General features: G+C 38.6%; 4 protein-coding genes and 1 pseudogene across 4 annotated transcripts; all 5 read right to left on the reverse strand.

Annotated features, from left to right (window-relative positions):
- Nucleotides 1–4,574: 4,574 nt before the first annotated feature.
- Nucleotides 4,575–5,371, reverse strand: LOC115692305 (uncharacterized; annotated as a pseudogene).
- Nucleotides 5,372–11,321: 5,950 nt separating this feature from the next.
- Nucleotides 11,322–12,254, reverse strand: LOC115692289 (uncharacterized). The gene has a single exon (XM_030619092.2). It carries the CDS (start codon nucleotides 12,084–12,086, stop codon nucleotides 11,439–11,441), a length of 648 nt encoding a protein of 215 aa, XP_030474952.2. The 5' UTR covers nucleotides 12,087–12,254; the 3' UTR covers nucleotides 11,322–11,438.
- A 2,703-nt stretch (nucleotides 12,255–14,957) lies between these two features.
- LOC115692292 (uncharacterized) lies at nucleotides 14,958–15,831 on the reverse strand. Its single transcript, XM_030619095.2, has one exon. The coding sequence runs from the start codon at nucleotides 15,723–15,725 to the stop codon at nucleotides 15,078–15,080; it is 648 nt and encodes a 215-aa protein (XP_030474955.1). The 5' UTR covers nucleotides 15,726–15,831; the 3' UTR covers nucleotides 14,958–15,077.
- A 5,989-nt stretch (nucleotides 15,832–21,820) lies between these two features.
- Nucleotides 21,821–22,712, reverse strand: LOC115692293 (uncharacterized). Its single transcript, XM_030619096.2, has one exon. It carries the CDS (start codon nucleotides 22,628–22,630, stop codon nucleotides 21,983–21,985), a length of 648 nt encoding a protein of 215 aa, XP_030474956.2. The 5' UTR covers nucleotides 22,631–22,712; the 3' UTR covers nucleotides 21,821–21,982.
- Nucleotides 22,713–24,486: 1,774 nt separating this feature from the next.
- Nucleotides 24,487–25,373, reverse strand: LOC115692295 (uncharacterized). The gene has a single exon (XM_030619099.2). The coding sequence runs from the start codon at nucleotides 25,287–25,289 to the stop codon at nucleotides 24,648–24,650; it is 642 nt and encodes a 213-aa protein (XP_030474959.1). The 5' UTR covers nucleotides 25,290–25,373; the 3' UTR covers nucleotides 24,487–24,647.
- Between the last annotated feature and the right edge of the window lie 731 nt (nucleotides 25,374–26,104).

The following is a 26,104-nucleotide window of genomic DNA, read 5'->3' on the forward strand; positions in this document are numbered from 1 at the left end:
GCACTCATTCGATCACCTCACATATTAAGAGATAGGTCATAAAATCAATCCAAACTGCTTGATAAATATTTTTTGAAATGAACAGGATAAAATGTACCAAAAGGACATTAATCACTTAACTAGTGTAACCAAGTCCCCGAACTCATTAAATCTCTGGTTAGCAGAAGTAAGACAATTCTCCCATTGCCTTACTTGGATATCTAATTGACCCACCATAAACTGATTAGTAGCGACTCCTAGGTAAAAATCACTTGCATGTTAAAAACCTAAACCACAAGTCGCGATATGATATGGGCTTGGTAGATCCCAAGTTAAGTCTCAGACCTAGACTTATTGCATCCAGGCTACGCGCACTCCATGGGGAGGCAGTCGCGACATTCTTCAATTTGAAATACTCTTTTTCATAAAAAAAAAATACATATGTTAAATTGATTGCACATTTTTTATCAAAGGAATTTACCTGATTTTATGTACAATAACCTTCATCGAGCAGTATAATTATTGGAGATCTTCTAGGCATGAGATATATTCAATTATAACTTGAGAAATCGTGGACCAAAATCGAGAACCACCCATAATTGGTATTTGAAATCGTCGAAATCTAAATAATAAACTAGACCTCTATACAAAGAATTAAGCTTTTAAATTAGTTGACAGTAGTTCTACAAAACTTCGCGGAGCAGAAAATCCCGAGTCCAATCTTTCCAAATTTCTTTGTTCACCTCTATTATCACATTGTTTCGCACTTAAGTCTTGGCATTACTCCCATAAGGCTTCACAAGAACTTCAAACTTTCTTCTCTCATCTCCCTTCCCACAAAGTTTTTTTTTTTTTTCATCGTTTCCTTCCCAAATTCTTATATCCTCCCTTTTCCCTCATTTTCCAAACATATCCAAAGAGAGGATTATTTGCAACTCCACCTCTCCTACCTTTTTGTCTTTCTTGAATTCACATAACTAATATCACCTTCACTTTTCCCTTTCTTCTTGCTAATATCTTCCACGCACATATGAACTCAAAGTGACTATGAGTCAAGTCAACAAGCTACCGTGAAATGTAGCAACTCTGACTTCTTTTCTGTGAACGTAGAAAGTCTGAATTACCCTCATTGCAAGTATGACTTGCGCTCGCCTTGTAGCCGGGCACTTGCAAGAAAATCAATTATTTCAAAACATATTTTCTTAATAAAGATCGTTTGTATCATTTAAAAAATTAAATGAATAAAAAATATGTTTATCGTCAAAAATTTTTAGACATGTATTGTTTTTAATAATGATAGCTTTTTCCATTAACTATTTTTTCAGAGTGATATTGACAATCACTTTTAGGAAAATATTTTCCGAATCATTCATTTTTCGTAAAACAATCTGCTCGTTAAATTTATATTTTGTAGGAATAAAATCATTGCATAGAAAATATAATGATTATAAAGGGGACTCCATCGAGGTGTTGAAGTACACGTGTGAGTTATGTTAAAAAAATCCAACATTAGATAAGTGGTGTGATGTGGAGCTGTTAATATATCCAAGTTGGTCCATAACTCATTGACTTAAACTTTTGAGTGAAGGTGGGTCTTAAACTTAGGCTTCCTCTTTGCGATTTTCCCCGATGAAGGTATCATACTTCTACTACGTGCTTCCAACAAATTATATCATAGCTAATAATTGATTGATGGGCCTCCAATCTGTTTCGGTGTTTGGTGAATACACATGTAAGTTGTATTAGAAAAGTCCCACATCAGATAAGTGGTGTAGTGTGGAGTAGTTAATATATCCAAATTGGCCCATAACTCATTGACTTAAATTTTTGAGTGAAGGTAGGTCCAACGAGACATGTTGACGGGCTCAGACTTGAGCTCTTTCTTGGCGATCCCCTCGGATGAAGGTATCGGATTTCTACTGCGTACTCCTAATACGAGGGAGTTATCATAGTATCACTATCACTTTTTGACTTGAATACCGAAAAGGGGTCAGAAATATTACTACGTCACACACAGTGCCTTGCAATTAGCAAAATTGTAAACATTTTCTAGGCCTGAAATACGACTACACATGAAAAATCACTTAAAGGATTTCCTTTTTGATAGACTCACATGAACTCATCTTAAGGTTCAACTAAGTTGAATTCATAACGCGACTGCTATGACAAGAGTAAGAGCATCTTTTTTATGAATTTACAAATTGATCTAATCTCCTCCAATAAATTTGTAAGTTTCTTTTCGTAGATTTGTATATCTACAAACCTCTTTATCTATACAATGAATAAAATGCATAGACGTATCAAATGATCGAACTACTGCGCAACAATGATCCGCAAAAAACTAGCCGAAAATATTCTCGTACAACAAAAAGCAACGTGTACAAAAAGAATGACAGAAATTGTACAAGAACGACAAAGGCAGAAATACATAATTTCACACAATCCATGGAAAGCTTGTGGAACCATCTAATGGAGAATCCCCGTGCTCGTTCTCATTTGCACGACAAGGATTGGACCGCCTTTGCCGTGGTGGCGGTTCTTCGCTTACAGTAGCTGCAATGGCAGCAAATGTTTCACTGAAAAAGAAAGAAAGGGGAGAGACCTCGCGATGGAGGAGCTCTTGGCTGAAGAGGAGAGAACTCGTTTTCGGGCAGAGAGGGACCGGAGCCGGAAGAGGTTTTTCAGAGGGAAGCGCTCCGGCTCCTGAGATCAGGAGTGCCGGCAAATCACCTCCCTCTTCTCGGCGCACTGAGCCGTCCATCAACGCCGGAGGCTGAGCCAGAAATCTGAAACTTTTGTGTACGAGCTTCTTAGTTCTTCAAAAGGACGGTACACGCGTCCGTCGCGCACAACACGAAAGAGCCTTCGTTGAGGAGTCCAGTCGCTATCGTTCCTGTTGACGCCGACTACGATTCTCGCTCCATTTCTGACTGGTAATTCTCCTCCTCAATGTCCCTTTTTTTTAACCCGGTTTTGGCCGAGTTTAGGGTGCCGAGCTCCGCCGACGAGTCTGTTTGAAACCAAGGCTATTTTGTGACTAACAAGGTTTATTTAGAGCGTAACACAACACGTCTAAATGGAAAATTGCATAGAACTCGAATCTGAAGCCCTTACTCTAGCCGCACAGCACCTTCTCGATAAAATGTCTCGATGAAACAACATAGGCTTGGAGTCGAATTTGGCTGTGATGAGTGTTAGTGTTTCATTGTAAACCGAGACTGATTTGTACTGCTCCGTGCTTTCGTGTGATTTTGTGGCACGAAAATCGTCTTCCCGAGTCGGCTATGGACGAACGTCTCCTCGCCAGAAAATCCGTCTCTCCTCTCTGGAGGTGTGCCCGCGGTTAGAGGCCGCCACGGTCAGTCCTTTACCTTGCATTAATACGCGTGTGTGTGATTGATTTGCTGGGATGGAGTTCGTTTCCTGTGTGTGTTTTCGGTGGCGTTAATGTCGCCGGAAGTAATCCGGTAATGTTTGGAGTGGTGGCCGTCGGGGGCGACGTGGTGCCCAACGTTGGAGTGGCCGGGGCCTTGGCGAGAGCTTGTCTGGCATGGCAGACTCTTGGCGAAGGAGCCTGCCGGTAAGGACGGTCGGAGGTGAAGAGATGTCTCCGGCGTGGCCTCGGTGATGAAGTCTCGGTGAAGAAGTTCAGGAAGAAGATCACGTGCAGGGAAGAAGGCCAGAAAAGGGGAAAAGTGAAAAAGAAATAGGGGAAAAAGAAAATTAGAAAAAGCCAAAGGGAAAAAGAGAGAGAAAAGAATGGAAAAAAATCAAAATTTGAAAATTCGGATGGGTCAGAGAGCCTGGTCGGATCGGGTCAGGGGACCCGGTCCGGAATGGTTATTTTATTAATAAAAAATTTAAAAAATAAATAAAAAATTAAAAAATCAGAAAAATTCCAAAAAACCCAGAAAATAAGGAAATGTTCAGAAATCAGTTTTTGGCTTAATTTCACTAGATATTAGCGTTTATCTCATTCTAGACTTAGTTTAAAACTTATAAAAATTGAGAAAAACTTTAAAAAATTTCCCAAAAATTTGAACAAGCCATTAGGGATTTACTTTAGGGCTTTTGATTGCCTCTTCTTTTTTAGAGACGATGTTAGGTTGCTGGTTGTTTATTTTCTTCATGATTATCTGGTTGCGCACTTTTAATACATTGGTTGTTATTTTTCAATTTTAGAACAGTTAAGTCGAATCTTAAGTTTTTTCGATAGGTTGCCCGGTATGTTAGTTTACGAACGTTCAAGTTTAGGTACCGAAAGGATACTAGTTAGATCACTAGTGTAATCAAATCCTTGATCTTTAGAATCTCTGATTTTCACATGTATCGAGATAACACTCCCGCATCTTGATTAGGTTTCTAGCCAACCGTTAATCATGGTTAGTGGCGACTCCAATTGAATGCATAGTTTAGACAATTCTCGTTGCATGAGGTATGAGGCTTGGGAGTGCCTCGGTCCTTGGATTAATGAACTGTTTGGTTTGTCCTTCAAACGAATCAATCAATGTTCACATTCATCGACAAATACCTCTTGACCTATTCAATCAATTTTAGATCCCCGATCGAGACGGGTAGGTCAAATACCTCTTGACCTATTCAATCAATTTTAGATCCCCCGATCGAGACGGGTAGGTCGCGATAGTGGTGTTGATGGCCATGGTGCAATTCATCTGGGAGGTCTTCCTCTTCTTGAACATGAACATCACTGTCACCTTTCCTTTGAGCTCGCCTTGACTGTTCAAGTTTATGACCCACAACTCAAATCGCTCCAGAGATTCGAATCACTAGGCAAATTAGCAGAGCTCAGAGTAACGTTCACATTGAACTTCTTGGTGCTCTTGAAGTTGGCCTTGCCCTTGGGAATGATCACTTGTCGAACTTGGACAACCCCATAGATGAAGTTCACGGTAGAAGCATCATACTTGAAAGGACCCCAGTCGGTGTTCTTGATTCTGACCGGAGCGACAAAGCTCATATCGAATGAGGGCAAGGCTTAAGTCCCAATGGTCAGGCTCTGGACGTCGAACTCAGCGACCCTGAACTTGGGGGACTTAAACTTCATGATGACCAGGACAAAAAAGAGAGCTTGGATGACCTGAAAGATGACGAAGGCGATGATGCCGATCGTCCACTTCATCCTCTTCTTGTGCTTTGCCTCCTCGTCCTTCATGGTATGAAGCAATTCTTGATCGCTCCGGTGATAGCCGTTCGAAGCAGGTGGTTGGTATTGGTTCTGGTTCTTCTCTGCCATTTGGTAAGATTCTGCAAAACCAGGAATGTTTCTGTGAAGGAACTGGATATGTGAGAATGTAATTAGGATCGAGAAGAGAGGTGAATGGGTCAGGTTTATATAAAGTGTTTGGAGAGAGAGTATGTCCAAAGAATCATCCGGTGGACAAAGAGAGCCACTTTCCTGGAAATCAATGTCAAAAGTGTCATCGAAATTTTCACTTCTAGAGGAACGCGAGTTTCGTGGGAATATGTCAGCGGCAAGAGTTGAAGAGTCTCTCTCTTTTTTTTGTCCTGATAAGTCTGCCAAGTCTGCCAAGGTGGGCGGAAGACTCGATCCTGTTTTCCAGATTAGCTTTGAGTCAACCGAGGAGTTATCAAGTTTGTGCATATTCTAGAGTGGCACGAGGCATTATTTGGGGGATTTACAAAGAGGAAAGTATGCCACACATGTATCAGCGGGCCAAGAGAAAATCTGTACTATTATGCTTATACAACATGGAATACAAATATGGCATTATCTGTCTTATCAAATGTGTTATCCTTTCTATATATGCAAGAAAAAAAAATAATACTCAAATGGATATAAGGGGTGAGCGGTTTCAGATTCTTCCAGGTTCCTTATAAGTTATACCTAGAACCTGGAACCTACCCGCGGGTACAAGTTCCTCACATTTTGGAACTTGAAACATACTTGTCGGAACCTGAGAGCCTGCAGCCTACCCTGTCATAGGTTCCAAGGTCTAACAGATTCTTTTTTTTTTTTTCATTTTAGTTAAGCAAAACAAAAATGAACGCAACAATTAGGAGTGAAACATGTTCTTCATTTTTTGGAACCTGAAACCTTCCTTGCATGCCTTTTAACTCGAACCTACCTTGTCACAAGTTTCAGGATTGGTTCTAAGGTATACTCAGGTTCTGCTTGTATTATTAATTAACGATAACGATTGCAGTGAATCATCACTTTTCATGACTATCACTTGTTGCTACAATCCATTGACCATAACTTATATTTAGACATATGAAGAATATAAAACATTAACAAAGTAAAAATCTTAGTCATAAAATGGAAGTTCAGACTAGTAGTTTCTAATTACACACTCATCAGTGGACACCATGAAATGCCGCAGGATCGCACGAAGATATAGACAAAAAAAAAATACAAAACTTATTATAAGTTTCAGGTTTCAGGTTCCACCAACCTCGAACCTGAAACCTAACCAGTAACCTACCGTCAAAATAGGTTTTTTTAATTTTTGAAATCTGGAACTCACCTTGCATACCTTGGAACCCGGAACCCACGGTTCGGTCCTTAAGTTTCAGGTTCTACTTTGGAATTATGCTCACTCCCGTTGGATATCCTGTATAATATCACCTTAGTATGTTACTATGTTATATATCTGCTCGACTAATTTCATATAACTCTCTAACATCTTTGAAAATTTATGTATATAAGCGAATAATTTGTGAAAAGGCACAAAAGAATGCTCTTGGACTTGTGTAAACGCACGGGCACAAAACTAGTATAAAATAAATGTCATAAATATACACTTGATATGAAACATTTCATAACAATGCATAAAGAATCAAAACTTGAATTCGACATCATGTTAAGATATAAAAGTAACAATTCTAAAATTTTAAATTCTTAAATAGATAAGGTAACATGGATAAAAGGTCGTGATAAATCAAGAAAAAAACCTAGCTATGAGACAACTATGCGCTTATGAAACTTCAAAAGTCAAAACAATCAAGCTTTAGAGATCTAGGAGAGGGAGAATGTCACACCCTGAAACCTACCAGAACGGGAGGAGACACGACCGTCCTTCGCTGTCCTTCCACTTGAAGGACGCAGTCCGAAATCACAATCAAAGAACAAACTCTCAAAAGATTCCCGTTGATATCGCTCTTGCTTTAATGGCTACTAACCAAGGAACCTAAAAAGAATTGGGAAAGAGAAGGGTGAGCAACCACAGTTCAGTAAGCAGTGCGTATCTCTTCCAAGCAGATCGAGTAACCACTATGTTTGTATACATGAAGCAATACCAGAAACTCATACTTCAAACCAACTCTTTAAATACATATCAAATCAAATACGAATTGTTTCATTTCAATAAGGCTTTATATCAATAATAAATATTCATTTAATCACCATTACAAGACAAACATCAATGGTCAAGTCCATTGATTAATCTCTATTAAAAACCACGTTAATGGTCCATTCCATTGACTAATCTCAAATCACACATCAATGGTCAATTCCATTGATGAATCTCATATCACATAACACGTCGATGTCCATTCCATTGACAAATTTACTGCTCAATATCAAACCATGATCACGACACAACGTCTTGTGACAAGACAACCAAGATTCCCCCTTGGCAAGGTCTCCACCTACAAAGCCGGTGGCTCGGCCCATAAGGATATCTTAACCCGGTATGCATACTCCCAAGCCCCTCAATTGGCTCATAATGATATTGAGTATCAAACAATCATTCTTCAATAATCCATAATGCAAATCCATAAACCAAACAATTAACTTTTCACAACATAGCTCATCCGCCATTTCTCAAACCATTTCTCAAATCATTCATAAATCAATTTCACAAATCGATATGTATAACATTTTGTAACGTTTTTCATAAAACATTTCTCAAATCATCTTAAAACTCATTCCTTAAATCAGTTCGCAATATTATACATATATATCCACACGCAATATCTTTCTTAAAACCATTATCAAATGACTAAGGAGTAGTAAATGCCCGATCCAGGCTTTTATACAATAACAATGTTATTTTAAGTTTTCAAGGCATTAGTTTTACAAAACTAAAGAAGAGATAGCACCACTTACCTTGAATCCCCAAAAATCAAATAACGACGATCACTCAAACCGACGATCTCGTAATCCTAACAAGTAAATGAGAATCGACGTTAAAACCAAGTAAAATACTACGATAACTATGAAACGGCTAAACGACGCTTAAACGTTAACAAGATAACTCAAATGCGCCCACAAATCGCTCATTCCAAGCGATTATCCAAACCGTCTGCAACGCGGAGTTTGAGTGTGAAACTTGGTTGCACCAAAACTCTTTCCATCGAACTCCGTTCCAAGCGAGTTTATAGTCAAAAGAAAGCTCATTCAAACAACTACAAGACCCTCAACTTGGCAGTCCCAAAATCGAGCCGAAAACCTATGAAAATTGGCCTAAAAGCTGCCGGTCGTGCACTGTTCACGTGCGCTCAACTTCAAAAAAATTTTCTAGGCAAATGGTAAATCCTAATCGAGTTCTATAAAATCCCACGGCTCCACAACATCCTAAACTACCAATTCTATATATATAGCTCAACGACTCAAAAATCGGATTTCGCGGCTTGATTTTCACAAAACTCTGAAATTGTGTCATAATTCCGAAAAATACTCCAATTGGACGAACGAGAGGTGCGAATACTTACGGGGCGTTGCCATACGAAGTAACTCAGATTTGGCAAGGCTCCCGTGATGAATAGCGCGAAATCCCTTTTCTTTTTCTTTCTTTCCTTTCTTTCTCTTTGTTTTCTTCTCTCTCCCCACGAGCTCTCCGTCTCATGATAAAAAGAACAGAAGTCAACTATAGCTTCTTTATTGACTTTTTCCACTTTTTCCTTTTTCTCTTGTTTTTTTTTTTTCGTTTGACCTTTTGACTTTATAACCCGTATTTTACAGAGAAAATATTAGTTAGGCCTAGCTTGCCATATCATTATGCTCCCGCGCCATTGAGGGTGCGCATGGAATGCATTCGGAATAAAAATTTGTTCGGAATGCATTCCGAAGTAATGGCGTTTGTTAAAAATTTAACGGAATTCTACGGAGCGATTTTTGCATTCGGAATAAAAATGCGTTTGTTAAAAATACTTGATTCCGAATGCATTCTTGATTCCAGAATGCATTTTTGATTCCGGAATGAGTTTTTGGCAAGAAAAGAGAAGCTACTTTTTGTAGCTTCTTGATTCGAATGCATTCTCCCTATTTTCTCACAATTTTTTTTTCAGAAAATGCATAATAATTGAAAAATTCTAGAAAAATTCATAAAAATTTCCAGAAAATAAAAAAAAGTCAGATTTAGGGAAAATATGAAATTTGGTGAATTTTTTTTTAAAAAATAAAAAAATCAAAAATTTCAAAACTTTACTGAGAATAGCTTAAAACACATGTGGCCACCCACTTTGAGTGAAATTTAAATTTTTGAGGTGCCAAAAAATCAAAAATTTTCAAAACTTCACAAAATGGCTTAAAATACATGTACCTACAGCTGACTTTGAGTGAAATTTAAATTTTTGAGGTGCCCCAAAAAAGAAAAATAATAAAAAAATAAAAAATTTCAAAACTTCACAAAATGGCTTAAAATACGCGCCACCCACTTTGAGTGAAATTTAAATTTTTGAGATGCAAAAATAAATAAAAAAAATAAAAAATTTCAAAACTTCACAGAATGGCTTAGAATATCCGTAGCCACCCACTTTGAGTAAAATTTAAATTTTTGAGGTGCCAAAAAAATTAAAAAATTAAAAATTAAAAAATTAAAAATTCAAAACTTCACAAAATGGCTTAGAATACCGCGTGGCCACCCACTTTGAGTGAAATTTAAATTTTTTAGGTGCCCAAAAAATTTAAAAAATCAAAAATTTCAAAACTTTACTGAGAATGACTTATAATACATGTGGCCACCCACTTTGAGTAAAATTTAAATTTTTTTAGGTGCAAAAAGAATCAACAAATCAAAATAGATTTCTATTCCAAATCAATTTCGAGCAGAATTAGTCATATTTTACCAAACAGATTTCTCCTCCGTAAATCAATTTCGCAAGAATTCCTAAATCAATTTCGCAAGAATTTGATTTCGGAAGAATCTGACTATTCGCACCATTGACACTACGACATGTGTGGAGTGGGGTTCACTTTACAAATTTACTCTCTCTCTCCTCTGAAAATGAAACAGAGTAAAGCCCACAAGCATGCTTCGTTAACAAATGTTAACAAATTGCGATGGCCATGGACGGACTCTGATTTTGTCACGCAATTGAGACCCCGATGTGTAAAAGAAGAAGAAGCAAATTAATAACCAAGGAGAGAGAGAGACTGCTAAGAAGTTCAGAGAGGAGAGAGAGAGAGTAAATTTGAAAAGTGGATTTCAGTTGATATGTGTCACATTCTCAATGGCACGGGAGCACAATATTATAGCAGGGCTACACTACCAAATTTTTTCTCCCTAAAGGAAAGGCCGCTAAAAGAGAAAAAGCTTAAATCGTAACAGTTTTATTACTTTTCATCTTTTACTTAACGCAAGAGACTGTAAAATTCGATGTCACATAGAGTGCTCGTGCAAACAAACTAGACATATAGACCCCAAGTGGATGAGACTCAGTTTCCAGGAATAACTATATATTTTTGCACAAAAATATTGTGAGGTGATTTTCTTGGCATGCATGAGAGTTTTGTGTTGTAAATACTGGAAATAAATTTAGATTCAGTGCTATGAGCTGATCTTGTGGTTCAACCGAGCAGATTCATTTGTCAATACTATATCGTAGTCATATAGCATAGAATGTGGCGGTTCCACTTTCATACTAATTGACCTTCCACTACTTAAAAAAAAAATTGTGAGGCGATGGCTAAGACTCTCACTAAAAGCTGAAAAATTATCACTAGTGGAGAAAATATTGGGTGGATCTATTTTGTTAACAGTGAGGTTCAGAGACGAGACATGTGGTGACTAGTCACCCTTAGGAATGGAAATGAGCCATGGCCAAAGCCCAACGTCAGGGACCGTCCCTTCGTCCCTCGGTGTCCTAACCATACCACACGTAATGTTCTCTATCCACCTCATAGCTAAGAGATCCGATCCAAGATGTCTGCACTAACTCAAAACCATGGCAATCCATATGAAAGAAATACAGTAACCGGTCATTCTCATGATTTTTTTTCCAGCCAAAAGTCATCCTCACGATGAAAACGGTATTCTCTGTGGGGAAAAGGTAAAGAAAAACTAAAGCACATGGTGTCCCGCACATTATGTGACATGTATACAGAACAAATAAAGAATTTACAAAGGAATGACCCAATCAACAGTACCAAAGAAATACATAAATTTCTCTATTCAATCCAAGGAAAACTGTGGAAGGGAAATATAACAGCGATCTCACAAACTATGGATCGCCGAGAATTACACTCAGGATCCTCGTTAACACGACAAGGATTGGACCGCCTTTGTCGAGGAATCGATTGCCATGGTGCAATTCATTTGGGAGATCTTCGTCTTCTTGAGCATGAGCATGACTGTAATCTTTCCTTTAAGCACGCCCTGACTTTTCAAAGTTATGACCCCAGAGCTCAATTCGCTCCCGAGATTTGCATTGATATTGCTAGGCAAATTAGCAGAGCTCAGAGTCACATCCACGTCGATCTTCTTGGTAGACTTGAAATTGACCTTGCTCTTGGGGACGATTGCTTGTCCTACCTGGAAACCTCCATAAGTGAAGCTAACAGTAGAGGCGTCATACTTGAAGGGACCCCAGTTGGTGTTCTTGACTCGGATCGGGGCAACAAAGCTCATGTCGAATGAAGGCGATGCCTGAGTCCTAACGTTCAGAGTCTGGACGCCAAAGTCGCCGACCCTGAACTTGGGGGACTTGAACTTCATGATGACCAGGACGAAGAAGAGACCTTGGACTACCTGAAAGAAGACGAAGGCGATGATGCCGATCGTCCACTTCATCCTCTTCTTGCGGCTGGCCTCCTCATCCTCCATGGTGTGAAGCGATTCTCGATCATTCCGGCGATAGCCGTTCGATCTGGATGGGTGGTATTGGTTCTGGTTCTTCTCTGCCATTGCTAGATGGTCTTGTAGGTGAGCTGGTTTGGGATTCTTGAGTTTTTGCTTCTCTGTAGGAATTGGAGATGTGAGAACTGAGAAGGCTGAGAATGGTGAGAAGTCCTGGAAATGCTGAGGTATATATACGATGTTTGGGACACAACACGAGTGGATAGGAGACTCAATTTCCAGGAAACTGCAATTGATTAGACAGGCCAAACGCGTCCAGACCGTTGGAATCATCATGTAATTCTAGAGGAATGCGACTTATTATTAGTATGACCTTCGGACATTGCTTTCTCAATAAAGGACACCTTTTTATGGTCGGACAATATTATTCTATCAATAGAAGCTTCGATCAAATCAGTTGGTTGGCCTCGCTGAGTGCTTGCTTTAACATATTCTTTCTTCCAACCGGGTGCCAAACCAGAGGTTGAGGCACAATGGCGACAGAAAGCAAACCCAGTCCACAGCAAACAGCATGTGTCTTTTGACTTCTAAAATATCATTATCCCCACGATGATGACCCCGATTGTTTAATCACAGGTACTTGATCTCATAATTAAATTTCAATTCATTGATACATGAGGAAAATGTGGCTAAAAAAAATTGATATGGATTATTTGGAGACCGTCGATGCTCAGATAGCATGAAGAAAATGAAACCTCAAAATCAATAAGGTGGATGCCAGTCGTCCTATGTGGAAACACTGACGCTGACATGAATATTTTTTATAATTTTTATAATTATTTTTATTTTTATTTCCGTTTTTCTTTGCTTTTTTTAATCTGCCGCACATGATTATACTTTTGCCACCATTGGTAAAATGGCTACGTTTCTCAAGCAAATGTCTTATTCAATACTCGTATTACCTAAGATACCGACCTGCTATTATACAAGATATCAAATTGAGTATTCATCTCTTTTTATTTTCTTGCATATATGGAAAGTATAACACAGTTAATAAGATAGATGATGCCGCATTTGTTTTCCGTGTTGTATAAGCATAATAATATAGATTTTCTCGTGGCCCTCTGATACATGTGGGGGCATACTCTCCTCTTTGTAAATCCCCCAAATATCGACTCGAAGACAGGATCGAGTCTTCCGCCCACCTTGGCGGACTTGGCAGTCGGTCAGGACAAGGAAAAGGCCGCTAAAAGAGAAAATGCTTAAACTGTAACAGTTCCATTACTTTTTAAACTTTTACTTAACACAAGAGATTGTAAAATTTGATGTCACACGGATTATGGATGAGCGGTTGCAGATTTCTTACAAATTTTACCTAAAATCTGAAACCTACTCGTCAAAACCTGGAACCTAATTTTAGGGTAGGTTCCAGGGTTTAATAGGTTCTTATTTATTTATTTATTTCATTTTTAGTTAAACAAAATGAAAAATGATCAACAATACGGAACATGTTTGTCATTAACCAAAGATAATACAAAAGACTAGTTTTCATGCCATTACGGTTCAAATAAATACAATTAAAATGAGAAGTCATTGCGTGAATCAATACTAGGGGTAAGTGGTTCTATGTTCCGTACGAGTTCTACCTGGAACTTACCCATGAGAATTATGGTTCTTCATTTTTTTGAATCTAGAGCATACCCTATCACAGATTTCAAGTCGTTTCAGGGTCTACTTAGGTTCCACATATATTATTAATTGAACAATTGCAATGAATCATCACCTTTAATGATCACCACTTGTTACTAAGATCCACTGACCACAACTTATATTTAGACACACGAAGAATATGAAACATTAACAAGTCGTAAAATGAAAGTGTAGACTAGTGATTCTAGATTGTACACTCATCATCTAACGTCATGAAACACCACAAGATCGTGCGAATGCCTAGACCAAGAAAAAGCACAAAAAACTTGTTTAGGTTTCAGGTTCCACCTACCTGTTGAAATAGGTTCCCCAATTTTTGGAACCTGAAACCTACCCTACATACCTTGAAATCTGGAACCTACATGTTCCCACCAGTTAGGTTCTCAGGTTCCAGGTAGAAACTGGAACCATGCTCACCCCTAACACAGATTGCCTCGTGCAAACAAATTATATATAGAACACTTTTATCGCGAGGTGATTGTGTTCGCATGAATTAAAGTTTTGCGTTGTAAATACTATAAATAAATGTGATAAGTATAATGGATGTTTAAAACTTGTCACGAAAGTGCAATTGAGTCCTAAAACTTTTGAGAAGTGCAATCGAGTCCTAAACCTTGTTAAATTGGTGCAATCAAGTCCTTGTATTAACTTCGTCCAACTTGACAAACGGAAAATGCTGACAAGTTTTTGGACTTGATTGCACCAACTTGACAAGTTTTATGACTTGATTGCACTTTTTGAAAATTTTAGGTTCAATTGCACCTTCGTGATAAGTTTTAGGACTTCTTGTGCACTTCTCTCGATGAATAAATTTAGATTCAGTGCTGTGAACTCATCTTATGGTTCAACCAAGCAGAATTTAATGATCAATTCAATTGTCAATGCTATATCACAACTATATAGTTTATAAAATGTGGCAGTTCCACTCTTATACTAATCGACCTTTCGTTACCATAAAAAATCTTAAGCGACGCCTAAGACTGTCACTAGAAGCTGAAAAACTATCACTGGAGAGGTTCGGTGACGAGGCATATGGCGACTAGTCACCGTTAGGCTATACCTTGCAGTCAAGAGTCATTACGACCGGAACGAGCCATGGCTAGAGCCCATCATCATGATTTTTCTTTCCGGCCGAAAGACATCCTCACGATGAAAACGGTATTCTCTGTGGGGAAAAAGAAAGAAAAAATCCAAAGCACGTAGTGTTGGCACATTATGGGACATGTCTACAGATCAATGAAAGAATTTACAAACGAGTGACCCACCAAATTGACAACAAGATAGAAATACATAAATTTTTTGATTCAATCCACGGAAAACTCGTGGAAGGGAAATATACAAGCGAGCTCATAAACTATGGATCGCCGAGAATCACACTCAGCATCCTCATTAACACGACAAGGATTGGACCGCCTTTGTCGAGGTATCGATCGCCATGGTGCAATTCATTTGGGAGATCTTCGTTTTCTTGAACATGAACATGACTGTAATCTTTCCTTTGAGCACGCCCTGACTTTTCAAAGTTATGACCCCAGAGCTCAATTCGCTCCCGAGATTCGCATTGATTGTGCTAGGCAAATTAGCAGAGCTCAGAGTCACATCCACGTCGATCTTCTTGGTGGACTTGAAATTGGCCTTGCTCTTGGGGATGATTGCTTGTCCTACCTGGAAACCTCCGTAAGTGAAGCTAACAGTGGAGGCGTCATACTTGAAGGGACCCCAGTTGGCGTTCTTGACTCGGATCGGGGCAACAAAGCTCATGTCGAACGAAGGCGATGCCTGAGTCCCCACGTTCAGAGTCTGGACGGCAAAGTCGCCAACCCTAAACTTGGGGGACTTGAACTTCATGATGACCAGGACGAAGAAGAGACCTTGGACTACCTGAAAGATGATGAAGGCGATGATGCCGATCGTCCACTTCATTCTCTTCTTGCGCTTGGCCTCCTCATCCTCCATTGTATGAAGCGATTCTTGATCATTCCGGCCATAGCCGTTCGATCCGGGTGGGTGGTATTGGTCCTGGTTCTTCTCTGCCATTGCTATATGCTCTTGTGGGGAGCTGGTTTGGTGATTCCCGAGTTTTTGCTTCGCTGAAGGAATTGGAGATGTGAGAACTGAGAAGGCTGAGGATGTTGAGAAGTCCGGGTTATGCTGAGGTATTTATACGATGTTTGGGACATAAGACGAGTGGATCTGAGACTCAATTTCCAGGAAACTGCAATTGATTTGACACGCCAACGCGTCCGAACGTTGGTATCATCATGTTGTTCTAGAGGAATGCGACTTTGGTCGAGTATGACCTTCGGACAGTGCTTGTAGGGTTGGACGTATTGTTCTATCAATAGAAGCTTCGACCACATGAATTCCTATCCGAATCATATTCAATTTTCTATTTTATTTTATTTTTTGGTTTTTTGCAACTGGGTGCTAAACCAAAGCTTAAGGAACAATGGGGACAGAAGCGAACCCAGTCCAGGGCATGTTTCCTTTTGACTTCTAGAATGTCATTATCCCCACGATGCTAAACCCAAGTTTTAGTCACCGTACTAGATCCAACAATTTGATATCGGTTCATGTGATACATATGGGATATATGGCTAAAAATATCTGACATGGTTTATTTGGAGATCGTGGATGATTACATAGTATGAAATAATAATCACAAAAAAACACTTATTATGAGATCAAGGCCGGACATATTTGACTAGGGAAAAGTGCCAAAAAAGTCCTAAACCTCTTGCATTTGTGCCAATTTAGTCCTAAACCTTTTTTTGGTGCCAATTCAGTCCTAAACCTTTTGCATTGTTGCCAATTCAGTCCTAAACTCTTTTATGGTGTCAATTCAATCCTAATCTTTTTGTATTGGTGCCAATTCAGTCCTAAACCTTTTGTTTTTGTGCTAATTCAGTCCTTTCGGCCAATTTTAACCGGATTTTGCTGACGTGGACGCCAATCGGCCTGCGGCTGGTCATCGGCACTGACGTGGACAGCTTTCATAATATTTTAATTTTTTTTGAATTTTTTGAATTTTTTATTTTCCCCCTCTCCTCCCTCCTTCCTCTAGCCAGTCGCCGGACTGGCGACCGACCAGAGGCCATAGGCCTGTGACGGCGAAGGCAAGCCTCGCCGGCGGCTGGCATGACCTCGCCAGTGGCCGGCGAGGGCGAGGCTCACCAGCGCCGGCCTCTGGCCTCCGGCCGGTCGCCAGTCCGGCGACCGGCTAGAGGGAGGAAGGAGGGAGGGGAGGGGAAGAAAAAAAGAAAAAAATAAATAAAATTTCAAAAAAATTATTAAAATATTATTAAAGTTGTCAACATCAGCGCTAGTGACCAACCGGCGTCCATGTCAGCAAAATCCGGCCAAAATTGATAAAAATGACTGAATTGGCACAAAAACAAAAGGTTTAGGATTGAATTGGCACCAAAAAAGAGTTTAGGACTAAATTGGCACAAATGCAAAAGGTTTAGGACTGAATTGGTAACAAAAAAAGATTTAGGACTACATTGGCACCAATACAAAATATTTATGACTTTTTTGGCACTTTTCCCTATTTGGCTACGGTTAGGTACGGAGGAATCGTGTGATTGCTTATATGGAGTACTCCATGAGGTTCCCCACCTAAATTAATCTTAGTTTTGGAGAAATATTCAATCATTCCTGTCATCACTATTCATGCTACCATACGAAGTCCAATTTCACAATATTGCTTTATTGTACTTCTCCTAGATGATGTTCCATATATATCATGAGGTCTCAATAATATTAGATAGTAGCAATGTTCATGTCCACCTACATAAACAAATAATCTACAATGCCAGTGTAAAATAATGTTTACACGAGCATATAAGAAATAGAAACTTTCCTCGACTTATGAAAATGAATACACCTATAAAAGTTAAAAATTGTATTTATGTCAATGCGTCAATCTTATTTATGAAATGTGAAGTTGGCTAATGATCACCTAAAGGGGGGTTTATAGGTGATTTCAATAAATCTTGACAATAAATTGCAGAATTAAAAGCGTCGAGAAGACGTAAGCTTGGCCGGGTAAAAACAGAGTGTTGCTATAAGCTTGTGCGGATCAGGTTTATACAAAGTGTTCGGGGAGAAAGTATGTCCAAAGAAGCATCCATTGGACAAAGAGAGCCACTTTCCTGCAAATCAATGTCAAACGCGTCATCGAAATTTTCACTTCTAGAGGAACGCGAGTTTGGTGGGCATATGGCAGCAACAAGAGTAGTCTCTCTTTTCTTTGTCCTGATAGCCTGCCAAGTCTGCCAAGGTGGGCGGAAGACTCGATCCTATTTTCCAGATTGGCTTTGAGTCAACTGACGAGTTATCGAGTTTTTGCATATTCTAAAGTGGCTCGAGGCATTATTTGGGGGATTTGCAAAGAGGAGAGTATGCCACACATGTATCAGATACTATTCTCTTATACACATGGAATAAAAATATGGCATTATCCATCTTATTAAATGTGTTATCCTTTCTATATATGCAAGAAAAAAAAAAGAAGAAAGAACACCCAATTGGATATCTTGTGTAATATCACCTTAGGATGCTAGTAGGGCCGTCAAATGGGTGGGTCGAGTCGGGTTTGGTTTGGGTAGAAAATGATCCTACTTAGATTGACCCATTTAACCCGTTTTAACCCATTTATATTCAATACAAATTTAGTGACTCATATTCAATATATACTCGACTCAACCTATTTACTAAAGTACTTCTATATTTAATCCAACCCAGGAAAAACCATATCCACTTTGTTAACCCAGTTTAAGCTCTTCATGTGGGTAAAATTACTATTTTGACGGTAAGATGTTAAAGAATTGACATTCGACATTGCATAGAATTTTCAATTTTGTATTGATTCATGATGATGAATAAGAGAAATTTAGTATTTGGTAGTTGATTTATGAAATTACGCCAACGAATAACATGGAGGTATTGAAATTTTAATTTAATGAAATGTAAGATACCGAAGAAGATATTTATTCTGACCATGGATTAGCAATGACAAGAACTAAGATTATAATATTAAATAAAAATAACAATGCTAAATGCAACCAAAGAAATATATATATTCTAATAACTAAGAGAAGAAACTTACAAGATTAATATAAATAAAAGTAAAAATGATGGAGAAAAAAAGAAGCCATCTTAATACTTTTAATAAGGGTGTAGTCGGCTCCATCAAGACTTCTTTGAACTTGGAATAGTCCAAAGAGTCCATTGTTTTCTTATAGAGGGTGAAGAGGGGGTCACAAATGTGTGTTGGGTTTAGGTAACCTGTGAATCCATTTAACATCCATATATTTTTTGGATAAGTGCATTGAAAGTCCTAAAACTTGTCATGAAAGTGCAATTGAGTTATAAAACTTTCAAAAAGTGCAATCAATTCTTAAAACTTGTCACAAAAATGCAATCAATTCTTAAAACTTGTCACAAAAGTGCAATCAAATCCTAAAACTTTTAAAAGATGCAATAAAGTAAAACTTGTCGCGAAAGTGCAATCAAGTGATAAAACTTATCAAATTGATGAAATCAAGTTATTTTATTGATTGCACTTTTTGAAAGTTTTAGGATTCAATTGTACTTTCTGACAGGTTTTAGAACTTAATTACACTTTTTGATAGTTTTTGGACTCAATTGCACTTTTGTGATAAGTTTTAGGACTTCTAATGCACTTATCCCTATATTTTTTGGTTGTGCCATTCTAAACCCATTTATTGAACATAGCTATCCCATAAAAGGATTCAACCCATCAAATATGGGTTAAGAATTGTGTTTATGAATCATTTTGACAAGTCTATATGTTAGATATCTACTTGACTAATTTCATATAACTTTCTAACATCTTCAAAAATTTATGTATATAAACGAATAACTTGTGAAAAGGCAAAAAAGAATGCTCTTTGACCTGTGTAAACTAGGGGTGTGCAAAAGAACCGAGAATCACCCAGACTGCTTGGAACAAGATCGAATCAGCCTAGAACCGACGGTTCCCGATTTCAATTTACCGAAACCGGTGAGTACCGGTCCGGTGCTAGGTGTGGAACCGCTCACCCGAATCGGACAGCTCACCGGCATATAACGTGTTTGATAGAATGCCTATGAGAATACTAATTTATTGGGTTTCGAAAAACTTACTTGTGTGTTGCATCATTGTTTCTAAGGGTCTTAGGCTGATTTAACTTGTTAGCTTAAATGAGTGCCTCTTTAGGCTTGCAGCAGATTGTGCAAAAGCTTGAAAAGTTGCAAAGGGCGAGAAAAGATCAATATAACGGGCTTCTTTCTCTTATCACACATACAACATAAACATGGGACCAGGGAAATGTGAAGAATAGCCCACATGGGTTGGAAGTACTAGAACAAGCAAAGCAGGCAAATTTTTCCCTTTTCTCCATCTCTGACTCTTTCTCTCTCTCACTCTGTACATGTCTTTCATTCTTGTTATGCATCTTAACCATAGTGAAAATTATGTGATGAACACAACCCACAAAGATGCTTTCTTCCATGAGCCGTGAGACTTAGATTGACCCATTTTTTGATTTGTCCAAGGAAGCTTGGTAGGACCGGTTCCATGGACCCACTCAGGAATCGGACTGTCCTGTTCCCGGGTGGGTCCATGGAATCAACGGGCAATTCCCGGTTCTAATTTTTTGGAATCGGTCCTTAATGGGCGATTTCCGGTTCCAAGGTGGGATCCCTCACCTAGACCATGGTCACCTCTAGTTTAAACACATGAGCACGAAACTAGTATAAATAAATGTCAGAAATATACACTTGATATGAAACATTTCATAATAATGCATAAAAAATCAAAACTTGACTTGGACATCATGTTAGGATTAAAAAGTATCAATTCAGAAATTTTAAGTTCTTAAAATAGATAAAACAACATGGATAAAAGGTTACAATAAATCAAGAAAAATTCCTAGCTATGAGACAACTATGCGCTTATGATAATTCAAAGTCAAAACAATCAAGCTTTGTAGATCTAGGAGAGGGAGAAAATATTAGTTAGTCCTAGACTGCCATGTCATTGAGAATGCAATATGTTTCAAGTGGGGTCCGCTTTACAGATTTACTCTCTCTCTCTCTCCTATGAAAATGAAACAGAGTAAGCACACAAGCACGCATTGTAAACAGATGTTAACAAATTGCGATGGCTATGGACGAGCTCTGATTCCGTCACGCAATTGAACCCCGGCGTGTAAAGGAAGGAGAAGAAGCAAATTATTAACGAAGGAGAGAGAGAGATAGAGAGAGGGGGTAGATCTAAAAAGTGGGCCCCACTTGATACGTGTCGCATTTTCAAGGGCAGGGGAGCATAATGATGGAGCAGGCTGAGACTACCTAATATTTTCTTCCTCAATGAAAGGCTGCTAAAAGAGAAAAAGCTTAAGGCATAACAGTTTCATTACTTTTCATCTTTTACTTAACACAAGAGATTGTAAAATTAGATGTCACATAAAGTGCTTGTGCGAGCAAACTAGACATATAGAACCCAAGTGGATATGAGACTCAGTTTCCAGGAATAACTATATGTTTTTGCACAAAAAATATTGTGAGGCGATTTTGTTGGCATGCATGAAAGTTTTGTGCTGTCAATACTAGAAATAAATTTAGATTCAGTGCTATGAACTGATCTTATGGTTCAACCGAGCAGATTTATTTGTCAATACTATATCGTAGTTGTATAGCATAAAATGTTGCGGTTCCACTTTCATACTAATTGACCTTCCACCACTTAAAAAAAAAAATTGTCAGGCGATGGCTAAGACTGTCACTAAAAGCTGAAAAACTATCACTAGTGGAGAAAATATTGGGTGAACGGAAATGAGCCATGGCCAGAGCCCATGGTCGGGGACCGTCCATTCGTCCCTCGGTTTCCTAACTATACCACACGTAATGTTCTCTATCCACTTCATAGCTAAGAGATCTGATCCAAGATGTCTGCACTAACTCTAAACCATTGCAATCCATATATAAGAAATACAGTAACCGGTCATTCTCGTGATTTTTTTTCCGGCCAAAAGTTATCCTCACTATGAAAACGGTATTCTCTGTGGGGAAAAAGAAACAAAAAATCCAAAGCGCATAGTGTCAGGCACATTATGGGACATGTCTACAAAACAATGAAAGAATTTACAAACGAGTGACCCACCCAATCAACAAGAAGATAGAAATACATAAATTTCTCAATTCAATCCACGGAAAACTCGTGGAAGGGAGATATACAAGCGAGCTCATAAACTATGCATCGCCGAGAATCACACTCAGCATCCTCATTAACACGACAAGGATTGGACCGCCTTTGTCGAGGTATCGATCGCCATGGTGCAATTCATTTGGGAGATCTTCGTTTTCTTGAACATGAACATGACTGTAATCTTTCCTTTGAGCACGCCCTGACTTTTCAAAGTTATGACCCCAGAGCTCAATTCGCTCCCGAGATTCGCATTGATAGTGCTAGGCAAATTAGCAGAGCTCAGAGTCACATCCACGTCGATCTTCTTGGTGGACTTGAAATTTGCCTTGCTCTTGGGGATGATTGCTTGTCCTACCTGGAAACCTCCGTAAGTGAAGCTAACAGTGGAGGCGTCATACTTGAAGGGACCCCAGTTGGCGTTCTTGACTCGGATCGGGACAACAAAGCTCATGTCGAACGAAGGCGATGCCTGAGTTCCCACGTTCAGAGTCTGGACGGCAAAGTCGCCAACCCTAAACTTGGGGGACTTGAACTTCATGATGACCAGGATGAAGAAGAGACCTTGGACTACCTGAAAGATGACGAAGGCAATGATGCCGATCGTCCACTTCATCCTCTTCTTGCGCTTAGCCTCCTCATCCTCCAAGGTATGAAGCGATTCTTGATCATTCCGGCGATAGCCGTTCAATTCGGGTGGGTAGTATTGGTTCTGGTTCTTCTCTGCCATTGCTAGATGGTCTTGTGGGGAGCTTGTTTGTGATTTTTGAGTTTTTTCTTCTCTGATGGAATCGGAGATGTAAGAACTGAGAAGGCTGTGACTGTTGAGAAGTCCTGGTTATGCTCCACTTTATATACAGTGTTTGGAACACAACCCAAGGGAATACGAGACTCAGTTTCCTAGAAAGTGTAAATTGATTAGAGAGGCCAAACGCATCCGAACCTTGGAATCATCGTGTTTTTCTAGAGGAATGCGACTTAGCATTAGTATGATATTCGGACATTGCTTTTTTTGATAAAGAATGATACCCTTTTACGGATGAACATGTTATTCTATCAATGGAAGCTTCGATCACATTAATTGATTGGCCTCCCTGATTGCTTTTAACATATTCTTTCCTCCAGCTGGGTGCTAAACCAGAGGTTAAGGCACAATGGGGACAGAAGCAAACCCAGTCCAGAGCATGTTTCTTTTAACTTCCAAAAGATATCATTATCTCCGTGCTGCTGACCCCACTTGTTTAATCACAGGTACAATATCCAATAATTAAATGTCAATTCATGTGATACATATGGGATATATGGCTAAAAAAATTGACATGATATATTTGGAGACCCTCAATCAAGATCTTATAAAATAAAACGAAACATGTAAAACCATAAAGGTGTTGGCCTAATTAGCAAAATAGTTTTATACATCTTCTTCTGATCTTAGGCTCAAGTAAAAAATTAATTTAAAAACTAAATGTGCTATTTTTAGCCCTACCCAAATTGATCTTCAACCTCATTTGGCCCGAGCGCAACCCTAGTCGATCAGACCCATGAGATGTAAATGACCAGGTGAATGTTTTGAGATTTTAGGTACAAAGATTATTTATTGGGGCTTGATGTGATATGTCAAGGTCGACTAAAGATACCTCATCACTATATAACTACAAAAAAGGGCCCTTAATTAAAGATCAAGGTCGGACATATTTGACTACATTTAGTAATGGAGAAAACGTGTGATTGCTTATATGGAGTACCCCATGATGTTCCCTACCTTTAATAAATCTTACTTTTGGACAAAATTTTACAACTTTCAATAAATAAATAAAAAGATAATATTTTAGAACTTAATATACCATCATCATTATTCATACTAACTTACACGGTCCAATTTCATAATATTGTTCTATTGTCCTTCTCCTAGATGATGTTCCTTTTATATCATGGGGTCTCATTACTATTTGATAGTAACATTGCAGATGGCCTCCTACGTAAACAAATATTAGAACAATGCCAGTATAAAATAATGTTTACACAAGTATACGAGAAATCGAAACTTTCATCTATTAATGAAATGAATCCAACTGCAAAAATTAAAAATTGTATACATGGCAATGTCTCAACTCTACTTATGGAAAGATTATTTTGACACCTAGTGTATCAAAGGGAATTCATTAAGCAAATTGGATACTTACGTCATTAAACTGACATCAAACAAAATGTTAAGATGTTTGCCGCTTGGAGATCCAAATTTTGGTGGGGGCATTGCCATGAAATACAATTAAGCCTCATTGTTTTGCTCAAACGATAAAAAATGAATGTACCAAAAATATTTCATCATAAACAAAATATTTAGACATATATTAATTGTTAAATATTTAGTGATATAAAAAATCAATTTTAATATAATGTTTTCTGAATAATTAATTTTCCGCAATATAATCCAGTTTTTACATTAACATCTTACGGTTCGTCCAAGCTGGATCTATGACGCGACTGCTTTGACTAGAGTAAATTTACCGCACATCTTTTCAACTATACAATGAATCACAATGCATAAACATATCAAATGATCAAACTCCACCACGACAATAATCAGCAAAAAACGTACAAAATACATTCTCTTACAACAATACGCAGTGCATACAAAAAGAATGAAAGAACTCGCAACAGAATGACAAGGCAGATTTACATAATTTTACATAATCCGTGGAAAGCTTGCGGAACCATCTAATGGAGAATCACCATCCTCATTCTCATTAACACGATAAGGATTGGACCGCCTTTGTCACCGTGTTGATGGCCATGGTGCAATTCATCTGGGAGGTCTTCCTCTTCTTAAACATGAACATGACTGTCACTTTCCCTCTGAGCTCACCTTGACTGTTCAAGTTTATGACCCCAGAGCTCAAATCGCTCCCGAGATTCGAATCACTAGGCAAATTAGCAGAACTCAGAGTCACGTTCACATCCATTTTCTTGGTGCTCTTGAAGTTGGCCTTGCTCTTCGGAATGACCGCTTGTCCCACTTGGAAACCTCCATAGGTGAAGTTCACAAAAGAAGCATCGTACTTGAAGGGACCCCAGTTGGTGTTCCTGATTCTGATAGGAGCGACAAAGCTCATATCGAATGAGGGCGAGGCCTGAGTCCCAACGGACAGGCTCTGGATATCGAACTCGGCAACTCTGAACTTGGGGGACTTGAACTTCATAATGACCAGGACAAAGAAGAGAGCTTGGACGACTTGAAAGATGACGAAGGTGATGATGCCAATCGTCCACTTCATCCTCTTCTTGCGCTTCGCCTCCTCGTCCTCCATGGTATGGAGCGATTCTTGATCGCTCCTGTGATAGCCGTTTGACTCAGGTGGTTGGTATTGGTTCTGGTTCTTCTCTGCCATTTGGTAATATTCTACAAAATCAGGAATGAATTCAGGTGTTTCTGTGAAGGAATTGGATATGTGAGAATATAGTCAGGATGGAGAAGAGAGGTGTGTGGGTCAGATTTATATAGAGCGTTCGGAGAGAGAGTATGTCCAAAGAAGCATCCCGTGGACAAGGAGAGCCACTTTCCTGGAAATCAATGTGAAACGCGTCATCGAAATCTTCACTTCTAGAGGAACGCGAGTTTAGCGGGAATATTTCTGCAACAAGAATAGAGGCGTCTCCTAGAGCTTGATTGTTTTGACTTTTGAAGTATCACGAGCTTATGGTTTTTTCTCATTGCAAGGCTTGTTTTCTGATTTATTGCAACCTTTTATCATGTTTCTTTATCTACATAATTACTTAAACTTTAAGAATCGGTAATTCAAATCTCAACATGAGTTTTGAGTCAAGTTTTGCTGTTGACATTAAATTTTATTATTAAATGTTTCATTTCAAGTTTATATTCTTATATTTATTATGTACTAGTTAAATGCTCGTGCTTTACACAGGTCCAGGAGCATTCGCTTTTGGCTTCTCACATATAATTCATTTATATACATAAATTATTGAAGATGTTTGAAAATTATTCGAAATTAGTCAAGTTAAATTTGGATTATGCTTTTTTAAAAGGGGAGCCTAAAAGTCACAAAATTTTGAACAGTAATTGACATAAAACCGGCTCTAATGTGCTTCGACTGACAAATTTTTTTAACCTTTTAATTTTCATCTGAACCTTGAGAACCACTCTTATCTATATCTCTGCCGCCCTACCTTTGCCATTTCCGAGGCT

Source organism: Syzygium oleosum, unplaced genomic scaffold (genome assembly GCF_021117445.2).
Source record: "Syzygium oleosum isolate NSW1041296 unplaced genomic scaffold, Sole_v2.1 Sole_v2.14, whole genome shotgun sequence".
NCBI classification, from domain to species: Eukaryota; Viridiplantae; Streptophyta; class Magnoliopsida; order Myrtales; family Myrtaceae; genus Syzygium; species Syzygium oleosum.

What these genes read in the sequence shown, in the direction of transcription:
- LOC115692289 (XM_030619092.2), bottom strand. Translation starts at nt 12,086, where the DNA reads ATGGCAGAGAAGAACCAGAACCAATACCACCCATCCAGATCGAACGGC.
- LOC115692292 (XM_030619095.2), bottom strand. Translation starts at nt 15,725, where the DNA reads ATGGCAGAGAAGAACCAGGACCAATACCACCCACCCGGATCGAACGGC.
- LOC115692293 (XM_030619096.2), bottom strand. Translation starts at nt 22,630, where the DNA reads ATGGCAGAGAAGAACCAGAACCAATACTACCCACCCGAATTGAACGGC.
- LOC115692295 (XM_030619099.2), bottom strand. Translation starts at nt 25,289, where the DNA reads ATGGCAGAGAAGAACCAGAACCAATACCAACCACCTGAGTCAAACGGC.